Source organism: Protopterus annectens, chromosome 2.part0 (genome assembly GCF_019279795.1).
Source record: "Protopterus annectens isolate FY-2018-M chromosome 2.part0, PAN1.0, whole genome shotgun sequence".
NCBI lineage: Eukaryota > Metazoa > Chordata > Ceratodontiformes > Protopteridae > Protopterus > Protopterus annectens.
This window is the reverse complement of record NC_056728.1, coordinates 1,133,018,881-1,133,038,641: the sequence shown is the minus strand read 5'-3', so window position 1 is coordinate 1,133,038,641 and position 19,761 is coordinate 1,133,018,881. Positions and strand designations below refer to the sequence as shown.

At 42.5% G+C, this 19,761-nt stretch overlaps 1 protein-coding gene across 1 annotated transcript in view; it reads right to left on the bottom strand.

Annotated features, from left to right (window-relative positions):
• FOCAD (focadhesin) overlaps positions 1–19,761 on the bottom strand; it is a 2,336,882-nt gene that overhangs the window by 321,800 nt on the left and 1,995,321 nt on the right. The window contains exons 37-38 of the mRNA XM_044060381.1: positions 8,069–8,149; positions 7,790–7,918 (exon numbers count right to left, since the gene is read on the bottom strand). Coding sequence (XP_043916316.1) covers positions 7,790–7,918; positions 8,069–8,149 — 210 coding nt within the window. The remainder of the gene's footprint in view (positions 1–7,789; positions 7,919–8,068; positions 8,150–19,761) is intronic.

Genomic DNA, 19,761 nt, shown 5'->3' with positions numbered 1-19,761 from the left:
CATTTGTCCTGGGTGACCAAAAACCAATTTCGTTTGAAAAGTGCCAACTTTCCTCCTAGAGGAGCTGCCAGACAGGAAGAATCTGGCAGCTGGAGATACAGGTCATTGGGTCTGTTTACAAAAAGGCTGACCCCTGCCCTCACCAGAAGATTGTGCAGGAGAACTCCAAGTCCTAGGTCTGAAAGAACCCTGAGCATGAGCTCTGCCCCTACCACGTCTAGACCTGCCCTTAGACTGAAATTCGGAAGAAGGGTAAGCCCATCCTTTTGCAAGCCAATTCCTGCTAAACTTAGGGGGCTGCACTTGTAAAAATTCCTTAACCGTCTGCATGGGCTTAGCTTTGTCTTCCATTTTTTTCAAAACTGACTCAACAGGAGAACCAAAAAGAACTTCAGATTGAAGAGGAGCATCCAAAATTCGAGCTTTAACATGCTCTGACAAATTTTGATCCTTAAGCCAGGCATGCCTACGAATAACTGAACCAGTGGCAGCCACCCTGGAAGAAGCCTGAAGAGCATCGAAGCCACACTGCAAGGAATGCTTACCAACCTGATATGAGGCATGAACTAAATCCTGCAATTCCTTACACTCTATACCCTCAGCTAAAGCATCTACCTTAGATTTCAACTGACGTAACAGAAAGTTCTGATACTTCAGCATATGAAACTGGCAATTTAAAGCCCTCATAGCTAGCGTGGAGGAGGTATACACTTTTTTACCCCACCTATCCAAAGCCCTAGAATCTTTATCCAGAGGTACTGGATTCTTAACTACAGAAGCCCTGACACCCTTAGGTCCTTGACTAATAGTTTCCGGGTCAGCTCTAGGACTCTTATACAAATATTTATGAGCCTCTGGAACTCTGTAATACCTGTCTGGCTTGACAGGGGCAGGGGGTAAAGAATCACGATTAAGGGAAGCTTCAGAAAAAACATCCTGAACAACATCTAAAACAGGGGGAATAGCCAAAGGTCTATGTTGTGGCAAAAACAAAAATTCCCTAAGCCTCTTACGAGAATCTGAAAAATCCTGACCTTCCCACTTGAAATGCTCCCTCATGGAGTGCAGGGTTTCAGAAAAGGAAAAATTCTCTGGAGGAGAGGCAGAAGGACAGGAATCCTCTGCATCCGAATCAGAATAGGGAGGAAAATCCTGAATGTCCTCAGCTGAAGACTCAGAGTAATCTGAGGAATGCTCCAATCCCTCCACATCTGTCTCCACCCTAGGCCTCTTGTCTGGAGGGGGCATAGAACCCCTGATTAAAGTAATTAAATCCTCTGCCATTTTCAACATATGTTTTTTAGGAACAGAGCCCGAAGAACTAGGGCTGATGCCTGTACCAGAGAGACCAGGTTTAGCTTTAGCAGGGCCCTTAGTGACAGAAGTAGAAGGCCTAATAACCTTTTGTAAAGATGGAACTACAGAAACTTGAGAAGCCCCCTCGGCCTGACCTGACTCCTGAGAGGCCAATTCCTGTAAAATTAAAGGTTCCCCCTGTGATTCAGCCGAGACCTCAGCTGGATCCACAGATTCAACCGTAGTTTCCATAGAACCGGCGTCCGCAACGGACGACTCATCCTGTTTAGACTTTAACGATTTATCTTTTCGCTTCTTTGCGGTAGCGGGTGTCGGAGGATCCGACGGCATGTTGTAGTTACACCGCTTACCGAAAACAAGCCTAGCACAATCTAATCTGCGTTTAATGGTGCACTTATTAAATCTAGCGCAAAAGTGACACCCGACTACGTCGTGCTCAGGCCCCAAGCAAGGAATAGAGAGAGAGTGATAGTCCCTATGAGGTATCTGTTTCCCACAAGAAATACAATTATTAACTTTTTCTGACATCCGGATTAACTGAGGCAAGAAAAGACAAAAATATTCCCCAACGGGGTACTTAGCCCAACTTGGTCTTCGGTCTGAAACTCGAAAAATGAAAATTTCAGGACGCCGAACGGCACTTGCAAATGCTGCTTCTGCTTCGGACCATGCGGCAAGAAAGACTGAGGATATGGCGTCGGTCATGCGCTTAAGTACCACTGCGTACTGACGTCAGTTCTGAGCGCCCATGACCGACGCCAGCCTAACACTTTGGTATTCGGGCCGACCGAGGACAGCGGACTACCCACAGGTTATGACTGCAGCAATGTGAGACGAAGAACATCTATACTCCCTGGAAGCACTCCTCACCCCTGGAGAATGCTGACATCTGTGCAGTTACTGAAACATGGCTCAAAGCCAAGGAAAGCACCATGGCAGTGCAAGGTTATAATGCCTTTCACATGTTCCGATACGACTGCACATGAAAGGGCAAAAAGTGGAAATGTATCCATCTGCATAAAGGATAACCACACCTCAAGACTGGTCAAACAATATGTCATGCTGGGGCTTCTCCATGTCCAACTAATCATAGGAAAAATTAATTACCATAGCCTTGCTAGCTACATGTCCCTCCACCATGAACCAGGAAATCTATACATCATACATAAATTTACTAAAATCCCCTCCAGACATCCCATCTGCTGAAATTTTAATCACTCGCCTACATATGAATCCTCACAAAGCCATTAATATTATTGCCATCTATCTTGCATCAGGTAACAACCTGCATAACATTGAATCCCTTCTCTCCTGGTCATCTGTTTCTCTAACTCAAGAAATCATCATCCTAGGTGATTTCAACCTTGAATGGTTATCCTGCTCCTCTGACTCTCCTACCACCTTCATTAACTTAACTATTCCACCCGCATTGATAAAGTCTCTAATAAAAAATCACTTCTGGACTGGATATTAACAAACAAGCCTAATCTAGGGCACCTAGCAGGTTGTCTACCAGTCACACTTCGTGACCATGCCCGTACATTTCTAATCAGGAGAAGACTACATATCCAAATCTGTATTCCTTTCAAATACACCCACAGTAAAATGAAATTCTCCCCTAACACTTTCAGTATACTACTACAACATTGTAATTGGTCCCCATTAAAATACCTGCAACTGGACCTTGCTGTTGAATACTTCAACAATAAATTCCTTGAAATATTGAATAACCTTGTCCCCCTCAGGAAAACTTGCCAAAAATCCAAACAGCTCCCTTGGCTATCTAATGAAACTAAATGACTTGTGAAGCAAAAGGATAGAGCCTGGACTCTTTACCATACAACCAAAACCACAACTGACGTCTCCCTTTATCAGCATCTTAGAAATCAAACTAAGAAAGAGTGATTAGTGATAAAAAAAACATACTTTCTTTCCTGCCAACAAAAATATCAGCATAACCCAGAAAAGTTCTGGCAAAACTTCAATCACCTCCTTAACCCTGGTAAAAAACTCTACCCCTGCTCCCATCAGAGTCCTTATCCTCTCAGTTCAAATCTCATTTCATCAACTCTATCACTGCTCTCAAACAACAAACTAATCCCACCACTCATAGTCCCCTCCCCAGCCTCTAATGACATTAACTCTTTCAGCTTTAAACTCATTCAAACTTCCAACATAAAAAAAAAAACTTCTATTCAAACTAAAACCTTGCTGCTTGGTTGCCGAACAGCTTCCAAATGAGTCCCTAAAACTTGCTGCTCCTTCCATTCCCTAGCCCATATCCATACTAATACATTGCTTTCTGTCTTAACAATATGTGCCCAAACCATGGAAAATTTCTCATATCATACCACTTCATAAAGGTGGCCCATCTAGTGATATTACAAACTACCGTCCCATTGTCATCCTCTCTCCCATTGCCAAAATCCTAGAGAAATGTTTTCATCAGCGACTCATGAATCACCTCTCTACTAACAACCTACTGTCCAGCTCTTAGCATGGTTTCAGTCCTAAACACAGTACAAACACAGCTTTCATTTCATTTACAGATACCATTCACTACCTCAAAAATGAAGGACAGCTAGTCTCTGCTATTTTCCAAGACATGTTAAAAGCTTTTGACACTATCACACCAGCTTCTTCTTAATAAACTTGCCACTTACCATCTTACTATCTCAACCCTAACATGGTTCCATAGTTATCTATCTAACCGTCAACAGGCTACCAAATGGGTTAACACCCTTTCTCCTCTATTACCAGTCACCATAGGGGTACCCCAATGTTCCATAATTGGGCCCCTTCTCTTTATTTTTACCAGTAACCTGAACACTGCCACCCAACATGCCACCATCATTCAGTATGCTGATGATTCCTCTTATCTGTTCAGCCAGGGCAACACCCAACAATGTGCAGAATTAGTACTTAATGGAATCACCTATACTCAGCCAGCAGATGTAGCAAATCTGCTGGCTGAAAAAGTTAGCTCAAATTTCACCTTCCCATTACCTCTGGTTACTTCCCAAAAAATACTGTTCACCATTCCTCTACCAGTTACCACCAAAGAACAGGTCGGCACTGTGCTCTCCAAAGTTAAAAACAGGGCTTCAATGGGTCTCAAAAATATCCCAGGATGCCTCTTAAACAACTTGAGACAGGACCTATCAGGCCCCACTAGGATATCTGTTCAACTAAAACCTTCAGACTAGCATTGTTCCTGTGGAGTGGAGGACAATAGTCATCCCTCTGCATAAAGGGGGCCATCAACAGACTCTGGAAATTAGAGACCCATAAGTTTGACTAGGCTTACATGCAAGGCCATGGAAAGAGTAATCATGGACCTGATACATAATGACACAGGAAACCTCCAAACACTGGGCCCAACCAAGTATATATATATATATTGTGTGTGTGTGTGTGTGTGTGTGTGTGTATATATGTATTTACAAACACACACATTTACAGATTTATTCTTACATACATGTAAGGATATGCCATACTGGGTAGGCATCTAACATCCACCTCCTCTTTAAAATCTACATCCACAAACATTGCTAAAAAAACAGAGAATATCACCAAGTAATTTGAGGATTTCAATATGTCAAGACCTTCTGCATTAGATTGTCTTGAGAGCGATCTAAAATTTCACTCAATAAAATACTGCATGCTGTCACTGCCACAATGAGTTGACATCAATCCTGATCTTGTTCTGTGGTGGAACTCGCATAACAATATATCAGGTAACTGCATACCATTATAGCTACTAAGAACCAAAGTAAGGCTTTGTTTCCAAAATTAATTTTCATCACAGCGTACAGGTTCTTCTGTATGTGGACTTACTGCTGTTCTTCAACAAACAGTGGCAATGAATGCTTAAGTATTCTTAATGTTAGTGCTTCAACATGCAGCAAAGACTATAGATTCTATTCCCACAAGTCCATGGATTAATGTTTCCAACACTGACGCTGTAGTTTAGCATAAAGGGGATGCTGCACTCCTGAGTATGTTCTTCTTCAGGTGATGAGAGATAAACCAAGTGCCAATCTGCCTGAGCTGGTAGTAGCTCATGGAGATGAAAACAAACCATTACTATCATTACTGAAAATAGTAAGGAAATTTCCTAGCTTTGGCCAAATTCCCTAGTCAGCATGAAAATAACCTTGAGTCTCCCCTGAAGAGAGGACATCCATAGCAAAGGAAAAATAAAGGTCACAAAGACTCAGCCAAAATAAAGTCTTCACTTTGTAATACCTTCAACCCTTCTGTGGTGGACGCCCATAAGATATATGTAAATGACCCCAGTGTTTCTGTTAGAGTGTGCTCAACAATATACTAAGGTTGAAAGTAACTTTGCTACAATTATGCAACATAAATAAGGTATAAGATAAAGCTTGCTTAAATGTAGAAATAGAGTTTAGTAATATGTAATCAGCATCCATACTAAATTACCATGGCTTGGAAAAGGAATCTGCTGAATGGACATTTTTCCCTTACAGACATAAAAACAGGATGTATGCAAGAGCAAAAATGCAAAATCTGCTTTTAAAGAATGGACAATGACACTGTGACAATGTGTTTCCTCAAAAATATGTTTTTCTGCATGGAAAACAGGACATGTTTATCAGCATTGGCACAAGAACAGATGTTCTTATACAAAGATCCAAATAGAATACAGGATGTTCACACTGTCAGAAAAGCTGGTCTCTTACAATGTGTTTCCTCAAAAACATGTTTTTCTGCATGGACAACAGGACACTGTTATCAGCATTGGCAAAAGAACAGATGTTCTTATACAAAGATCCAAATAGAATACAGGATGTTCACACTGTCAAAAAAGCTGGTCTCTTACAAGACATTCTTAAACAAGGAAGCTTAGTATTGTTTCTACAGGATGAGCAATTCTCCAAAATAGAATATCAAGAGGAAATGTATATGTTTATGCATGACTAAAAGTGTATATAAAGAGCTGTATAAATCCAGTTATGTTAGAGGTATGGTAGGGACTCATTTGTCCTAAGGTAAATGTTATATCTCTCACATCATCTGTACTATATGAGAAGTAAAGTTGGAACAGTACTTTAAGCTGCAACGTTGTTCCGTTTGGTTTATTATAAAAAGTTATTTGTTACTGCTCTCTAAAGTTGATGCTGCAAAGTATATTCTCTCATCAGTGTATATTCTGCAAGTTTCTGTATGCAACAGACTGTGAATGCAAATATAACCAGACTTTGAATTTTAGCAGAATCCAGCCAGCAAGACTGAGTGTCTTAAGAACACTTCAAATCCATCACACCAAGCAGTAAGCAGTTCCGTGTAATTTTTCAATGGCGAGCCCGCCAGGAGGAGTGATGGTAAGCCCTGCAGAGGGTCACTTCAGTTAAATTGCAGTAACTAACATTTGTACGTATGTGTAAATCCTAAACAGAAGTATTCCAGTTTATGCAGCTTGCAGTAGTACAGTTTTTTAGACGTCTACATCCAGAGTGAGACTGAAGTTCCAGTCGCAGTGCCATAACTTCGCTAAGAAAAGGCTGTGAATGCAAATATAACCAGACTTTGAATGTTAGCAGAATCCAGCCAGCAAGACTGAGTGTCTTAAAAACACTTCAAATCCATCACACCATGCAGTAAGCAGCTCCGTGTAATTTTTCAGTTTCAACTACACAGCTTCTGAATCTCCATGAGCATTTATTTTAAGTCTATACTGGTACATTCAGACCAATAAAGTCAACCACCACTAGCTGTAGGCATGCAATGTTTTGCCCTTTTTTCTGAGGTCATCAGTACAGCATAAATAGACTGTTTGGATGTACTTTGAAGAAGCAAAGCTTAAAATCAAGCCTACTGCTCATAGCCATTAGGATGCCTGCAAAGTATCCCAAACAACATTCAAATCAAAGGGTAAAAAAGGTCATACAGACAAAATATTCAATGAAAGCTACAAGAAAGAACCATGAAAGCTAGAGTCTTCACTGTTAAACGCATTAAAACCTCCTGCAGTGGAGGCCCATAGAATATATGCAAATCAACCCTAAATGACATAACAGCATTTCAGCTACATGGCTTATGAATGCTCATGTGAGGACAATGGCCTAGTGGTACTAACCATGTCAATCAAGTGGAAATAAAATCGGTACATAAAATTCAAGCTGCAAATGAAAAGATAGATGATGGGTCCATATGGCGCTGTGCTCTGATACTATAAAGACAGAATTTATTTTATTTTTAGTTATTTAAAATGCAGATGATGATGATGTTGATCATGGGCATCCTCTTTACAAGAATAAAAGCTTAGAATAAGACAAAACCTTACACTTCTGTTCTTTGCACCAAAGTATTTTTGTGGTCAGTAGTTGGACAAAGGTTAGAAAGAGAATCAAAAAGAAGAAAATAAACCATTTGAATTGAAGTGCATGCCATAATTTATATAAAGAGAATAAAACTTTTAGCTAAAAAAGTGAAAGCATTTGCTTACCAAAATTTAGTCTCATGAGTGGTGAGAGAACTGCTGCCCAGTTTATTGGGGGGTATTGGTAACTGTTTCCAACTTCAGCTAATGGACCCATAACCACCTTCATTAAACGTAGAGATACTGACTCAGGGCCTGAAGGAAAGAAAGAAATAGGTAAATAAAAGGAATAACAACAGTAAAAAGAAAAGCATGTCTTCAATTTAAAGCAAATTATCTCAGTTGAAGAATACCACTAAATAAAATTCTTTAAAGTAAATCAAACTTTGTGATACTGTTTCTTACCTTTCTTGCCTGCTTCAATAACGTAGTCCCCAGCAGCTCTTATAAAACTGATTTCAGGCAGATAGCCAAAGTCTGGTGGAACTAGATGGAGAAAAAAGTAATATTTGATACAGTTACTGAGAACACAGGCATAATTACCACTCTAATCTTAGATATAGTTACTGACAATACAAGCATGGTTACTACCCTGATATCTCTGTTGTGATTAAAATGTAACAGATACGTAAGAACCAGAGCCATTCTGTTTCTTATACTTCAGAAACATGTTTCTCCTACCATTTGTAATACTAGTACCTCTTCTGCTTGCACACTTAATATCCGACCAACATCCATTACCTCATGATTCCAACAAAAGTTTTCTGATTTCTCTTCAGAACGCATGATACCAACAAAACTCTTATATTCTGTTCTCCAAGCAAAACACCTATTAACCTCATCTTCCAATCACACCAAAGCTATATCAGCACTCATATATCCTATTGTTCAAGTAAAATTATACAAAGCAGCAGCAATTTACTCACAAAATGGGCATTAAACACGGACGCAAGCAAAATGCCTTTATGTGTACTATTACACCTCCATAACAATATAACTTAGTGTTCTCGTCCAACCTAACTCAGGCCCAACTCAGAATATTTAGGCACAAGAGACAATATCCCCCATCAGCTTCTTTAGCAATACCACCTCATCCACATTCCTACTCTGGCATTCATCTCTACCATACCAACTTAAGAAATATATTATAGCAAACCCCTTCAAGGGCATGCACAGATAGCACTATACATTACTGGCACAGAAGCCAGGCTCCACCAAGATAGAAAAAAAAAAGAAGAAATTGCTCCACTAGGCAATAACTTTATCACACTGGACAGAGACAACAAAAAAGTTGGTGCTGTTACTATTTTCTGTAAAAACAAACCACATATCTTCTTTTTCTCCCACAATGTCCTAAACTTCTCTTACTTAGAAATCGTACTAACCATGCTAAAACTGAAAACTCAAGACAATTGCAATCTTGAGTGTGTGTGTGTGCGCACTCTCTCTCTCTCTCTATATATATATATATATATATATATATATATATATATATATATATGTGTGTGTGTGTGTGTGTGTGTGTGTGTGTATATATATATATATATATATACACACACACACACACACATATATATATATATATATATATATATATATATATATATATATATATATGATACCGGACAACTGACTAAATGACAACCTGTAGCACCAATTTACGAAACGACAGCATCGACACTTTAAATACGACGACTCTACCGACAGCGCTACATCGACGCCGTATTACAGCTAACGGTATTAACATGTGTGAGGTAGGGAGGTATTGCTAAACTTATGTCACTCAGTCTAACATTATAAATACATCCCCTACCTCACACATGTTAATACCCGTTAGCTGTAATACGCGATGTCGGTGTAGCGCGTTGTCGGTAGAGTCGGTGTCGGTTATTTAAAGTGTCGATGCTGTGCGGTTTCGGTAAATTAGTGCTACAGGGCCGGTTGTCGATTTAGTCAGTTGTCGACAGTATCATATGAACCCATATATATATATATATATATATATATATATATATATATATATATATATATATATATGTATGTATGTACACATACATACACACACACATATATATAGGTCTACTTTGACCCACTGAAAGCTCACTTGTGCAAATTGCAAGTGAGTGAATCCACCAGCGAAAGTGCATTTCAGCAAAAATGCACTTTCACAAATTTTATTTCACTGAAGCACAGCACAGTGGGGTAGGGGAATATACCCTTTTCCCCACTGTAGTGTGATCTCGGAGTTGGTATATTTAAGTAGCAGGGGTGTGGGGAGCACATCCCCATTTATGGGGGTACAGGGGCCTTGTCCCCTGCAAAAATGTGCATAGTGTGTTTTATTTATTTATTTATTTTTTTTTTGTGGATCGGTGAAGTGAAATTCGCGAAAGTGCATTTTCACTGAAATGCACGTTCGCTTTAGTATATTTACTCATTTGTGAGTCTCAAGTGAACTTTCGAAGGATCAAAGTAGATCTATATATATAGATATATATATATATATATATATATATATATATATATATATATATATATATATATATATATATATATATATATATATATATATATATGGGCCTACTTTGATTCATTGAAAACTCATTTCACTGAATTTCAATTCACCCTCAAAAAATCACTGAAAGGTCAAATCACTGAAAACTCATTTCACTGAATGTAAGTACTGTTGGGCAAATAAAATGTATATGCCTTTTTCCCCACTGTAATATGATCCTGGAGTTAGTATATATAATTGGGGGGATGTGGGGGGGGCACAGCCCCCCACCTACTTAGCTTTTATATTTATGAATCTCATTTCACTGAAAGCTAACAATATAAAAACAAAAGTATGTGGGGGGGGGGTTTGCCCTCCACACCACCCCTAACTATATATACTAACTCCAGGATCACACTACAGTGGGGAAAAGGGCGTATATGTTTTATTTGACCAACAGTAATTACATTCAGTGAAATGAGTTTTCAGTGATTTGGTGTGAATGTTTTGAAATTCAGTGAAATTAGTTTTCATAGGTTCATAGGTTCATACTAGGCTATCTGCCCAAGGGCATTTATAAGCCTAGCCCAGAGTTTTTATGGCTTTCGCCACCCCTTTAGTTTGGAGGATACTATGCCCATTATTTTGCTGTGCCTCTGTCAAGCAGTGACACTGAGATAATCCCTGGGGTATATTTGCGATCTCCCATCCATTGGTCAAGATTTCTCTTGAACAAAGCCAGCGAGGTGCTCTGCCTTACATGTACCGGGATTTTGTTCCACAGCATAGGGAGTCTCTGGGTGATGAATCTGTCCCTCCAGCACGTCCTATTAATAACCGTGTCAAGGTTTAAAACTCCCGCCCTTGTAGTTCTGAGGGATCTAGATTTTTTGAGGTGAAGCATGTTCATCAATTCTGGGTTGGACATGGCCTTGTATGTCAGGCACAGGTCACCTCTGAGCAGACGGTAAGCGACTGAATAGAGCTGGAGTTCCTTCAGTCGGGCAGAATAGGACATATTTTTGAGACCCTTTATCCTTTTTTCAGCGAATCAAAGTAGACCCATATATATATATATATATATATATATATATATATATATATATATATATGGCAACAATATTTTCCTTGTAATAAATATCTTTTATACAACAAATTACTGATCTTTACATAATTTCTTTTATATAACTCTTTTTCTTTATCAAATACCCTTTCTCATTCTTTTCTGGCTTTTCAAAAGTATTTCTATATATTTCCATGCATCTTTCTTTTTCTATTCTTCTGCTTTCCCTCTGCCATTTTAAAAAAAGGTTCTCTTATATTTATTGTTAAATATAATCCACCATTCTGAAAAACTGACACAATATGTTTTCAAACTAACATGATCTCTCCGTAATTGTATGATTTCTTCTTTTCACTTTTCATTCCACTCTTTCTCATTTTTTATTCCTTTTCTCATCTTTATATGTTCTTTATTTTCATTTATCTCCATCCATATTGTTAATGATCTGTAAATCCTGTTACAACTGCTTCCCCTTCTGCTATCCTTATTCCTTCAGATACAACATAGTTGACTTCTGCTTTAAGAGTGCCTTTTATATACGCCCAGAACTTTCTATCCCAAATAACCAATTTACCACATTTCATAACTTAACATTTTTCTTATATCATTTATTTTTCTTTATGTCTCTTAATTCACGTTTACTACATAATCCAATAATTGCTGAAATAAACTCTCTTTCTTTACATATAACATATGGATATAAAACTGTAATTCTATACATTTTTCTTGCCATCTTACTTCAGTAATAATCTTCCCATTCGTACTAGTGTTAAACTTTTAGTTATGCACTTACCATAACTTTAGATGTATGGTATCCATCTCGCCTACATTCTGAACAGATGGGTTCGGAGCCGATCCTCGGCTCCGACTCGGCACGCTATACTATAGAACGAAGTCTCTTATTGGCTGAGCCTCCTCATATCCCAGGATGCCCCACTACTGCTTCCCCAGATCTTGTTTGTCCGCACACATGCACACACACATAGACTGTTGTTATAAAATTGCCAGGTGTTTCAAGAGAGGAAAAAACTGTTGTATTCGGACCGTTCGGTCTCTTCTGGCCTCCAAGGCAGGGGGAAGGAGGGTGGGTTATTAGGAATGTAGGCAAGATGGATCCCATACATCTAAAGTTATGGTAAGTACATAACTAAAAGATGTAATGTGATCCTATCTCGCCTACATTCTGAACAGATGGGACAGCGTCCCTAGCACCTAATTCCTGGGTGGCTCATTGGAAAACGGTCCGGAGAACCGTAGAACCGAAGGAAGCTCGGCCCCTGGATGCCACATCCAATTTGTAATGAGAAATAAAGGTATGAAGAGAAGACCACGTAGCAGCTGCACAGATGTCATTAATAGAGAGCTTTGAATAAAAAGCTGCCGAAGTGGACATAGCCCTGGTAGAATGAGCTTTCACAGGAATTGTAAGCTCTTTATTTGAAATGCGATAAATATGACTGATACAGTCTCTGATCCACTTGGCAACAGTGACTTTCATGACGGCTTTGCCCAATTTATTGTCTGAAAAAGACACAAAAAGTTGATCTGATTTTCGTGCTTGTTGTGTCCTATCCAAATAGAAACTTAATTGTCTGTGTACATCTAAGGTGTGAAATGTATACTCAGCTCTGTCTGTATACTTGGGGAAAAAAACTGGTAATTCCAGAGATTGTTGCAAGCAAAATTTAGAACAAACCTTTGGTATAAAGGATGGGTTTGGTCTTAGAGAAACTCTATCCTTGTGAAAAATCAGGTATGGTGGATTGATGCATAAGGCTTGAAGTTCTGAAACTCGCCTGGCTGATGTGATAGCAACTAGAAGGGCAGTCTTCCAAGAAAGAAATTTCAAGTCACAGGTTGCTGCCGGCTCAAAGGGGGGGTGCGGTTAATGCGCCTAACACTACATTAAGGTCCCACGGTGGTGCAGGATGCGATACAGGTGGCCTAAGAAGCCAAGCTCCTTTAATAAAGGCTTTGCACAACTTATTGCTCATTAAAGGTGGTTCTACGTTCTCAAGAAAATTGGAAATAGCCGCCAATTGAACTTTGATGGTGGACACCGAACAACCCTGGTTGAACAGGGAGGTTAAAAACTTCAGAACCTCTGACACAGAAGCTGTCATAGGGTCTAATCCTCAGAGTTGAGCCCAAATAGCAAACCTCTTCCATTTACTGCTATACATCTTTTTTGTAGAGGACTTGTGGGCCGAGGACAAAATATGCATAACCTCAGGGTCGAAAGAATGCTCCTAACTATGGTCGGAAGAGGAGTAGCCAAGCTGCTAGCTTCAATGAATGGAGGGACTGATGCAGCTGTCCTGACTGATGAATCAGAAGGTCCGGAACTTGGTCCAGGAACCAGGGACCGTCCAATGCATACTTGCGAAGAAAGGGGAACCATACTTGACGAGGCCAGTATGGGGCGATTAGAATCATTTTGCTTCCCAAGCGAATTGCCTTCTGAACCACCTTGGGGATAAGGGGAACCGGAGGAAAGGCGTATAGCAGACCCGGGGGCCAAGCTTGGACTAGAGCATCCTTGGGGGTCTCCCCCGGAGCTGGAATGAGAGAGAAGAACTGCTGGCATTTTGCATTGAGGGGAGTTGCAAAAAGATCGCAACATGGTATTCCCCATCTCGTGAAAATCTGTTACCACTTTGTGATTCAAGGACCATTCGTGTGGGGAGAGAATAGCCCTGCTCAGTCTGTCGGCTATCACATTGGATGTCCCCGGAATGTGTGTTGCCACTAGAAAGCGTTTGGTAGCAATCGCCCAATCCCATACCTTCATGGCCTCTCTGCAAAGGGGGTAAGATCTGGTCCCTCCTTGCTTGTTCAAGTACCAGACTACCGACATGTTATCAGACTGAATGGCAATCGTCCCCTGGGGAAGGTGGTCATGTAGTGCTTGCAACGTTAGAAGCACCGCCCTCATTTCCAGGATATTGATGTGGAGAAGATTCTCGTCTGAGTGCCACGTGCCTTGGACCGACCTGTCCAGATAATGTCCCCCCCACCCTGTCTGGGAGGCGTCCGTAGTCAACGTGGCCGAGGGAGATGGGGGAACGAAGGGTCACCCCTGATCCAGGTTGGAGGAATGAAGCCACCAACGAAGATCCTGCTTGCACGTCTCTGTTACCAATATGTGGTGACTGAGGGGGAGGTCTTGATAAGACCACTGGGCTAAGAGGAGCCACTGGAGTATCCTCATATGTAACCTTGCAAAAGGAATGAGAAGAATGGTGGCTGACATGGAACCCAACAGCTGCAGGACCATTCTCGCTGGAGCTCGACGTCTGAGGAGTAACGCCCGCACCTGAGAATGCAATGTTGCTATCCTTTCCGCAGGAAGATAGACTCGCATCTGCCTTGAGTCTATTTCTGCACCAATAAACAGAATATGCTGTGATGGCCGCAATACGGATTTTGTCCAATTGAAGGTGATTCCTAAGGAGCTGCCTAGGGAGGTAGTGGCAGCTAGAGTTCTTAAGAGTAGATGCTTTGAGGTGGCAGTTAGGAGCCAGTCGTCTAGGTATGGAAACACCTGGAATTCTAGACTTCTCAGGTGAGCAGTCACCACTGCCAAACATTTGGTGAACACCCTGGGGGCTGTGGTGAGACCAAATGGCAGTGCACGGAACTGGAAATGACTGTCCCCTAGGCTGAAGCGCAAGTGTCTCCTCGACGCCTGATTTACCAGAATGTGATAATAGGCGTCCTTGAGATCTATGGAGCACATCCAAACACCCTTCTCCAGAAGCGGGAGAATGGTTTGCAAGGTGACCATCCGGAATTTGGACTTTTTCACTGATTGGTTTAATTTGCTGAGATCCAAAATGGGCCTCAAGTCCCCGGTCTTTTTTGGTACCAAAAAGAATCTCGAGTAAGTCCCTGATCTGGTCTGATCTGCGGGGACAGGTTGGATGACTCCTTTTTGAAGCAGCTTTGAAATTTCGATGGCTGCCATATCCCGTTGACCGGGTGGCGGGTCCGGGAATCTTTGGGACGGTGGGGGGGGGGTTGAGAGAAGGGAATGGTGTAACCTCCGGCGATGATTCGGAGCACCCATTGGTCCTGGGTGATACTTTCCCAGGCCTTTAGGTGCCTCGAAAAACGACCCCCGACTGGCTCCAGAGCTGCACAGTCGGGCACTCCTTCAGGGATGCTGGAAGGAGGAGGAGCCACGAAAGGACTCGCGGTCTCCAGTGTTGCGGGGGCCTCCGCCGCCTCTGGGACAGCGTCTCCCTGAAAAATTTCCCCTTCCTCTGCCTCTGGAAAGGGAATCGCTCTGCTGCGATGAGTAAGACTTTTGAGACTTACGGAACCACATTTTCCCTCCTCTTCGAGTCTTGGGATAAGGCCTGAAGGGAGTGGAAAACCGGGCCCCTACGGCAGTTAAAGTCTTGCCCTCCTGCTCGCAGCGAGTCAAAGTGTCCTTTACCTTGGGTCCAAAAAGGGAGGACCCATCGAAGGGGGCGTCGGCAAAGGAAGACTTAAAGGCCTCCGCAAAATGACACAGGCGTAGCCAAGCTTGTCTCCGTTGAGCAACACCTGTGCCCGCCGCTCTGCTCGCTCCCTCGGCTGCATACAAAATGAGCCTCATGGACGAGTTGGATAGGGAGGACAAGGTAGCCAACTGGGAGTTAACCGTCTGGGCCAACTGCTCAGGTAGGTTACCAGAGAGGGTATCTGAAAGCTCCTTGACCAGATCCCTCTGCAGTCTCGTAAAATGAGTCAGGTAATTCAGAGACCTTAATGTAAAGGTTGCTGAAGCAAGGGTGCGCTTCCCGTACCGATCCATGCTCCTAGACTCCTTATTAGGAGGATGGACGGACGTTGAAGCCTCTGCCACATCTTGTTGGGTAGCAGATGCCACCACCAAGGCATCTACAGCCACACCTTTGATAAGAAAGTCCTTATCCGGGGGTGCCGAAAGGAATTTATTGGGGTGAGCTGGCACCAGTTCAACAGAATCCGGATGTTCCCACGCCCTTCGAGAGATCAAATCCAGGAGCTCATCGAAGGGCGGAGACACCCAGGAGGCGGAGGGCTGAGCCCCGAAGGCCTTGAGGAACACCGACTCCTCAGCAGAAGGGGATTTGGACTGTCAGTCGCCTCGTTGCTTAAGGATTTCCAAGATGTCCGCAAAGGATACATCATCTGAGGACGACTTGGGGGATCCTTCCGCATCATCGAGGTTGGTATCCGAGGTGAGAGACTCATCAGGGGAGTCGACGTGCTTCCTCTTGCACTGTTTCTTCCTCGGAGGTTCCTCCGAAGACGCTTCGGAGGGACCTCCCGGAAGAAGGGAACCCCCGACGGGGGTAACCTCAGGCCCCAGGGCTCCGCTGTCATGAGACAGGGGGACTGCAACGGAACTAGTCTCCGTGCCAAGGGAAGGTGGTGGTGAGAAGGTAGAAGTGGCTTGAGAGGATTTGGCCAAGGCACTCCTCATGGCCGTGAAGGCGGGACCCCCAGAGTCCTGGGAAGGTTCAACCCCCAAGGCCACAACAGCAGACGGAACTCCCGCCGCCGACGCACCGAGAGGGAGGCTAGGAACCGAAAGAATCGGTCCCGAAGCGTCACCCCCGGGGCCGACAGAGGAGGTCCGTGTACCGAACACCGACCCGAAGGGCGGAGTTGGAGTTAGGGTCGGAGCCGACCCTACAACTTCCACCGGCTCCACCAACACCGACTCCAATGGTGCCGAAGCTGTTGGAGGAGGAACTAAGATGGCAGGGTGGGAAATCGGCTCCGGAGCCGACTGGGCCGGAGCCGAGACCAACTTTTGAAAGACCGGAGACTGAAAAAGCCTTTGATGCACCCTGTCTACATCTGAATCGGACATCCTCGACGACCGAGAAGAGACCGACCGGGTCCGAGTTGACTTCTCCGCCGGTTCCGAAAGACTGGGGGACCGGCTCCGAATGGATTCGAGAAGTATCGGCGCCGAGGGAGGTTCCACCACTACTGCAATTTCCCTCGGAGCCGATGTGAACTTCGGCACCGAAGGGGAAGAGTCTGAGCGGGCAACCTTCATCGGCTCTGAAGGCAGTGGAGCCGATGAAGGTGACTCGCCTCTCGACGCCCGAGCTCCCGGCTCCAAAGTCAGAGGAGTCGAGGCTGGAGACATCGAGGCAGACCGTTCCGCCCTCGGCTCTGAAGTCCTTGGAGCCGATGGAGAAGCCTGCCTAGACTTTTTTGCTGTCGGATCCGACGGGCTGGTCAGAGCCGAAGATTTTTTCTTCCTCGACGGGGAAGGGGAAGAAGATAGGGCTTCCTCAAAAGAAGGGGTAATAAGCCCTTTCAAAATCAACTTATTTTTCCTCTCTTGGAGCACGCGAGATGAAAAAGTGTGGCAAACACTACAGGATTCCTGTAAGTGCTTCGGCCCCAAACAGTACACACAAAGCAAATGGTCATCCGTAATGGACATTTTGTAAGAGCATTTCGAACATTTTTTAAAACCAGATGGCCTATGTTCTTTTGACATGGCTATCTACTTTCACTAAATTTTAAAGGAAGAGAAACTTCAACACTGACTAAAATAAAAAACAAGTACACTAAGGCAAGGTCCCTCTAAGTTAAATGGGAACACTTGTCACCAAGAAAAAAATACAATTTACCACAAAGTTGAAACAATTAGGAAACGCACAAAGAGTAGCTGTTAGACAGCCCTAACTAAAGCGCGAGGGCTAGGCAAAGGCCCCTCTAACTTAAACGGGATCCTTTACCGTTGACAAAAACACAATATTTTACCACAAACTTTTGAAGAAAAACAGTCACACAACAATAAATAGCTGTTAAAACAGCTTTTGGGTAATTTTAGCAAAATTTCTGACAAAAATTTAAATACTAGAGGCACTTAGCTCAGCCAAGTCCGAGACCACGTCTATGCTGTAGAAGCGGCAAACGAGATCTGGGGAAGCAGTAGTGGGGCATCCTGGGATATGAGGAGGCTCAGCCAATAAGAGACTTCATTCTATAGTATAGCGTGCCGAGTCGGAGCCGAGGATCGGCTCCGAACCCATCTGTTCAGAATGTAGGCGAGATAGGATCACATTACATCATAGTATCTTTACTTTTCTTCTACATAATTCCTGAACATTCATTTCACAAATTCCATATTATATTTCCAGCCCACAGTTTTCTGTTTGTGGCCTTTCTTATTTTATTAAACATCTTATGCCTTCTAATACAATTATTTCTGTCATGTTTGTTACACCATTTTAAAATCCTTATTCATCTCACTATATTTAATACTATTTACAATTACTGAAAGACGTCTTAAATTATTACTCTTCCTTAATTTAGGAGAAATCATATACCCTTTCTAACTTCCATTACCTACTACCCATTTCCTTTCTTTTTTCATTTAAATTCATTCCTTTAAACTTCCTTTTACTATCTTTCACTCTTCTTCTGATGGAATTACTATTTTCCAATTTATGCTCTCATCACTAATTTCTGACTACTCTTCTATCTCATTTACGTCTTCTTCATCATTAATTTCTGACTCTCTTCTATCTCCTAGCTTGTTCTTTATTTTTATCTTTTTCTTCTTCCAAATTATCTTCGCTTTCAATTTCCAATTCTTTTTTTCAGTTTTTCTATCCTCTCCTGTTTTTTTTTAATCATCAAATTTTTTTCTTAATGTCCATCTATAAATGCCCAGTTTGTTTCTATTTATAATATTCTAGTTCATATATTTTTGCATCATGTCCTGTTTTCCCCACATATATAGGTTTATAGGTGTGTACGAGGACAATGGCCCTGGAGACTTTACAACCCTAGCCCATAGAAGTGACCTGGCATAATGCCGCCATTAGTTCCCGGTGCCTCTATCAAGTAGAGCCACTGGAGTAATCCCCGGGATGAACTTTCTATTTCCCATCCACTCATCAAGATTTCTCTTGAAAAGGGCCAGTGAGGTGTTCTGCTTGACATGTATGGGAAGTCTGTTCCAGAGCATGGCAAGTCTCTGGGTTATGAACCTGTCCCTCCAGCATGTTCTGTTGATTGTGGTAATGAGGTTGAGGTCCCTGGAGCGTGTGGCGTTCAGGGATTGGAATTTCTTTAGGTGTAACATTTCTAACAGGGTTGGGTCAGACATTGCTTTGTAAGTCAAGCAGAGACCGCCTCTTAATAGACGATATGATATAGAGAAAAGCTGGAGGGTTTTTTTGGTCTGTCCATGTAGGGCATGTATTTAAGGCCTAGGATCCTCTTCATGAGGTACTTTTGTGGCCTTTCCAGCTGTTGCAAGTGTTTAGTGAGGTACATGCCAAATGGGGCATTATACTCGATGATTGGTCTAATGAGGGAAGAGTAGAGCGAGATGATGGCCTCTTTCTTTCTAGATGCAAAACTCTTGGTAATGAGATGTGCCACACAGAAGGACTTTCTGACCACAGTGGCAATGTGGTGGTCGAAGGTGAGGTTGCTGTTAACCTGTGTCCCCAGATCTCTTATAACGCCTTCAGTGTTCAGTGGGCTACCATCAATGTGGTAAATTAGTGGGAACTGAGTTTTTCCCAAAGG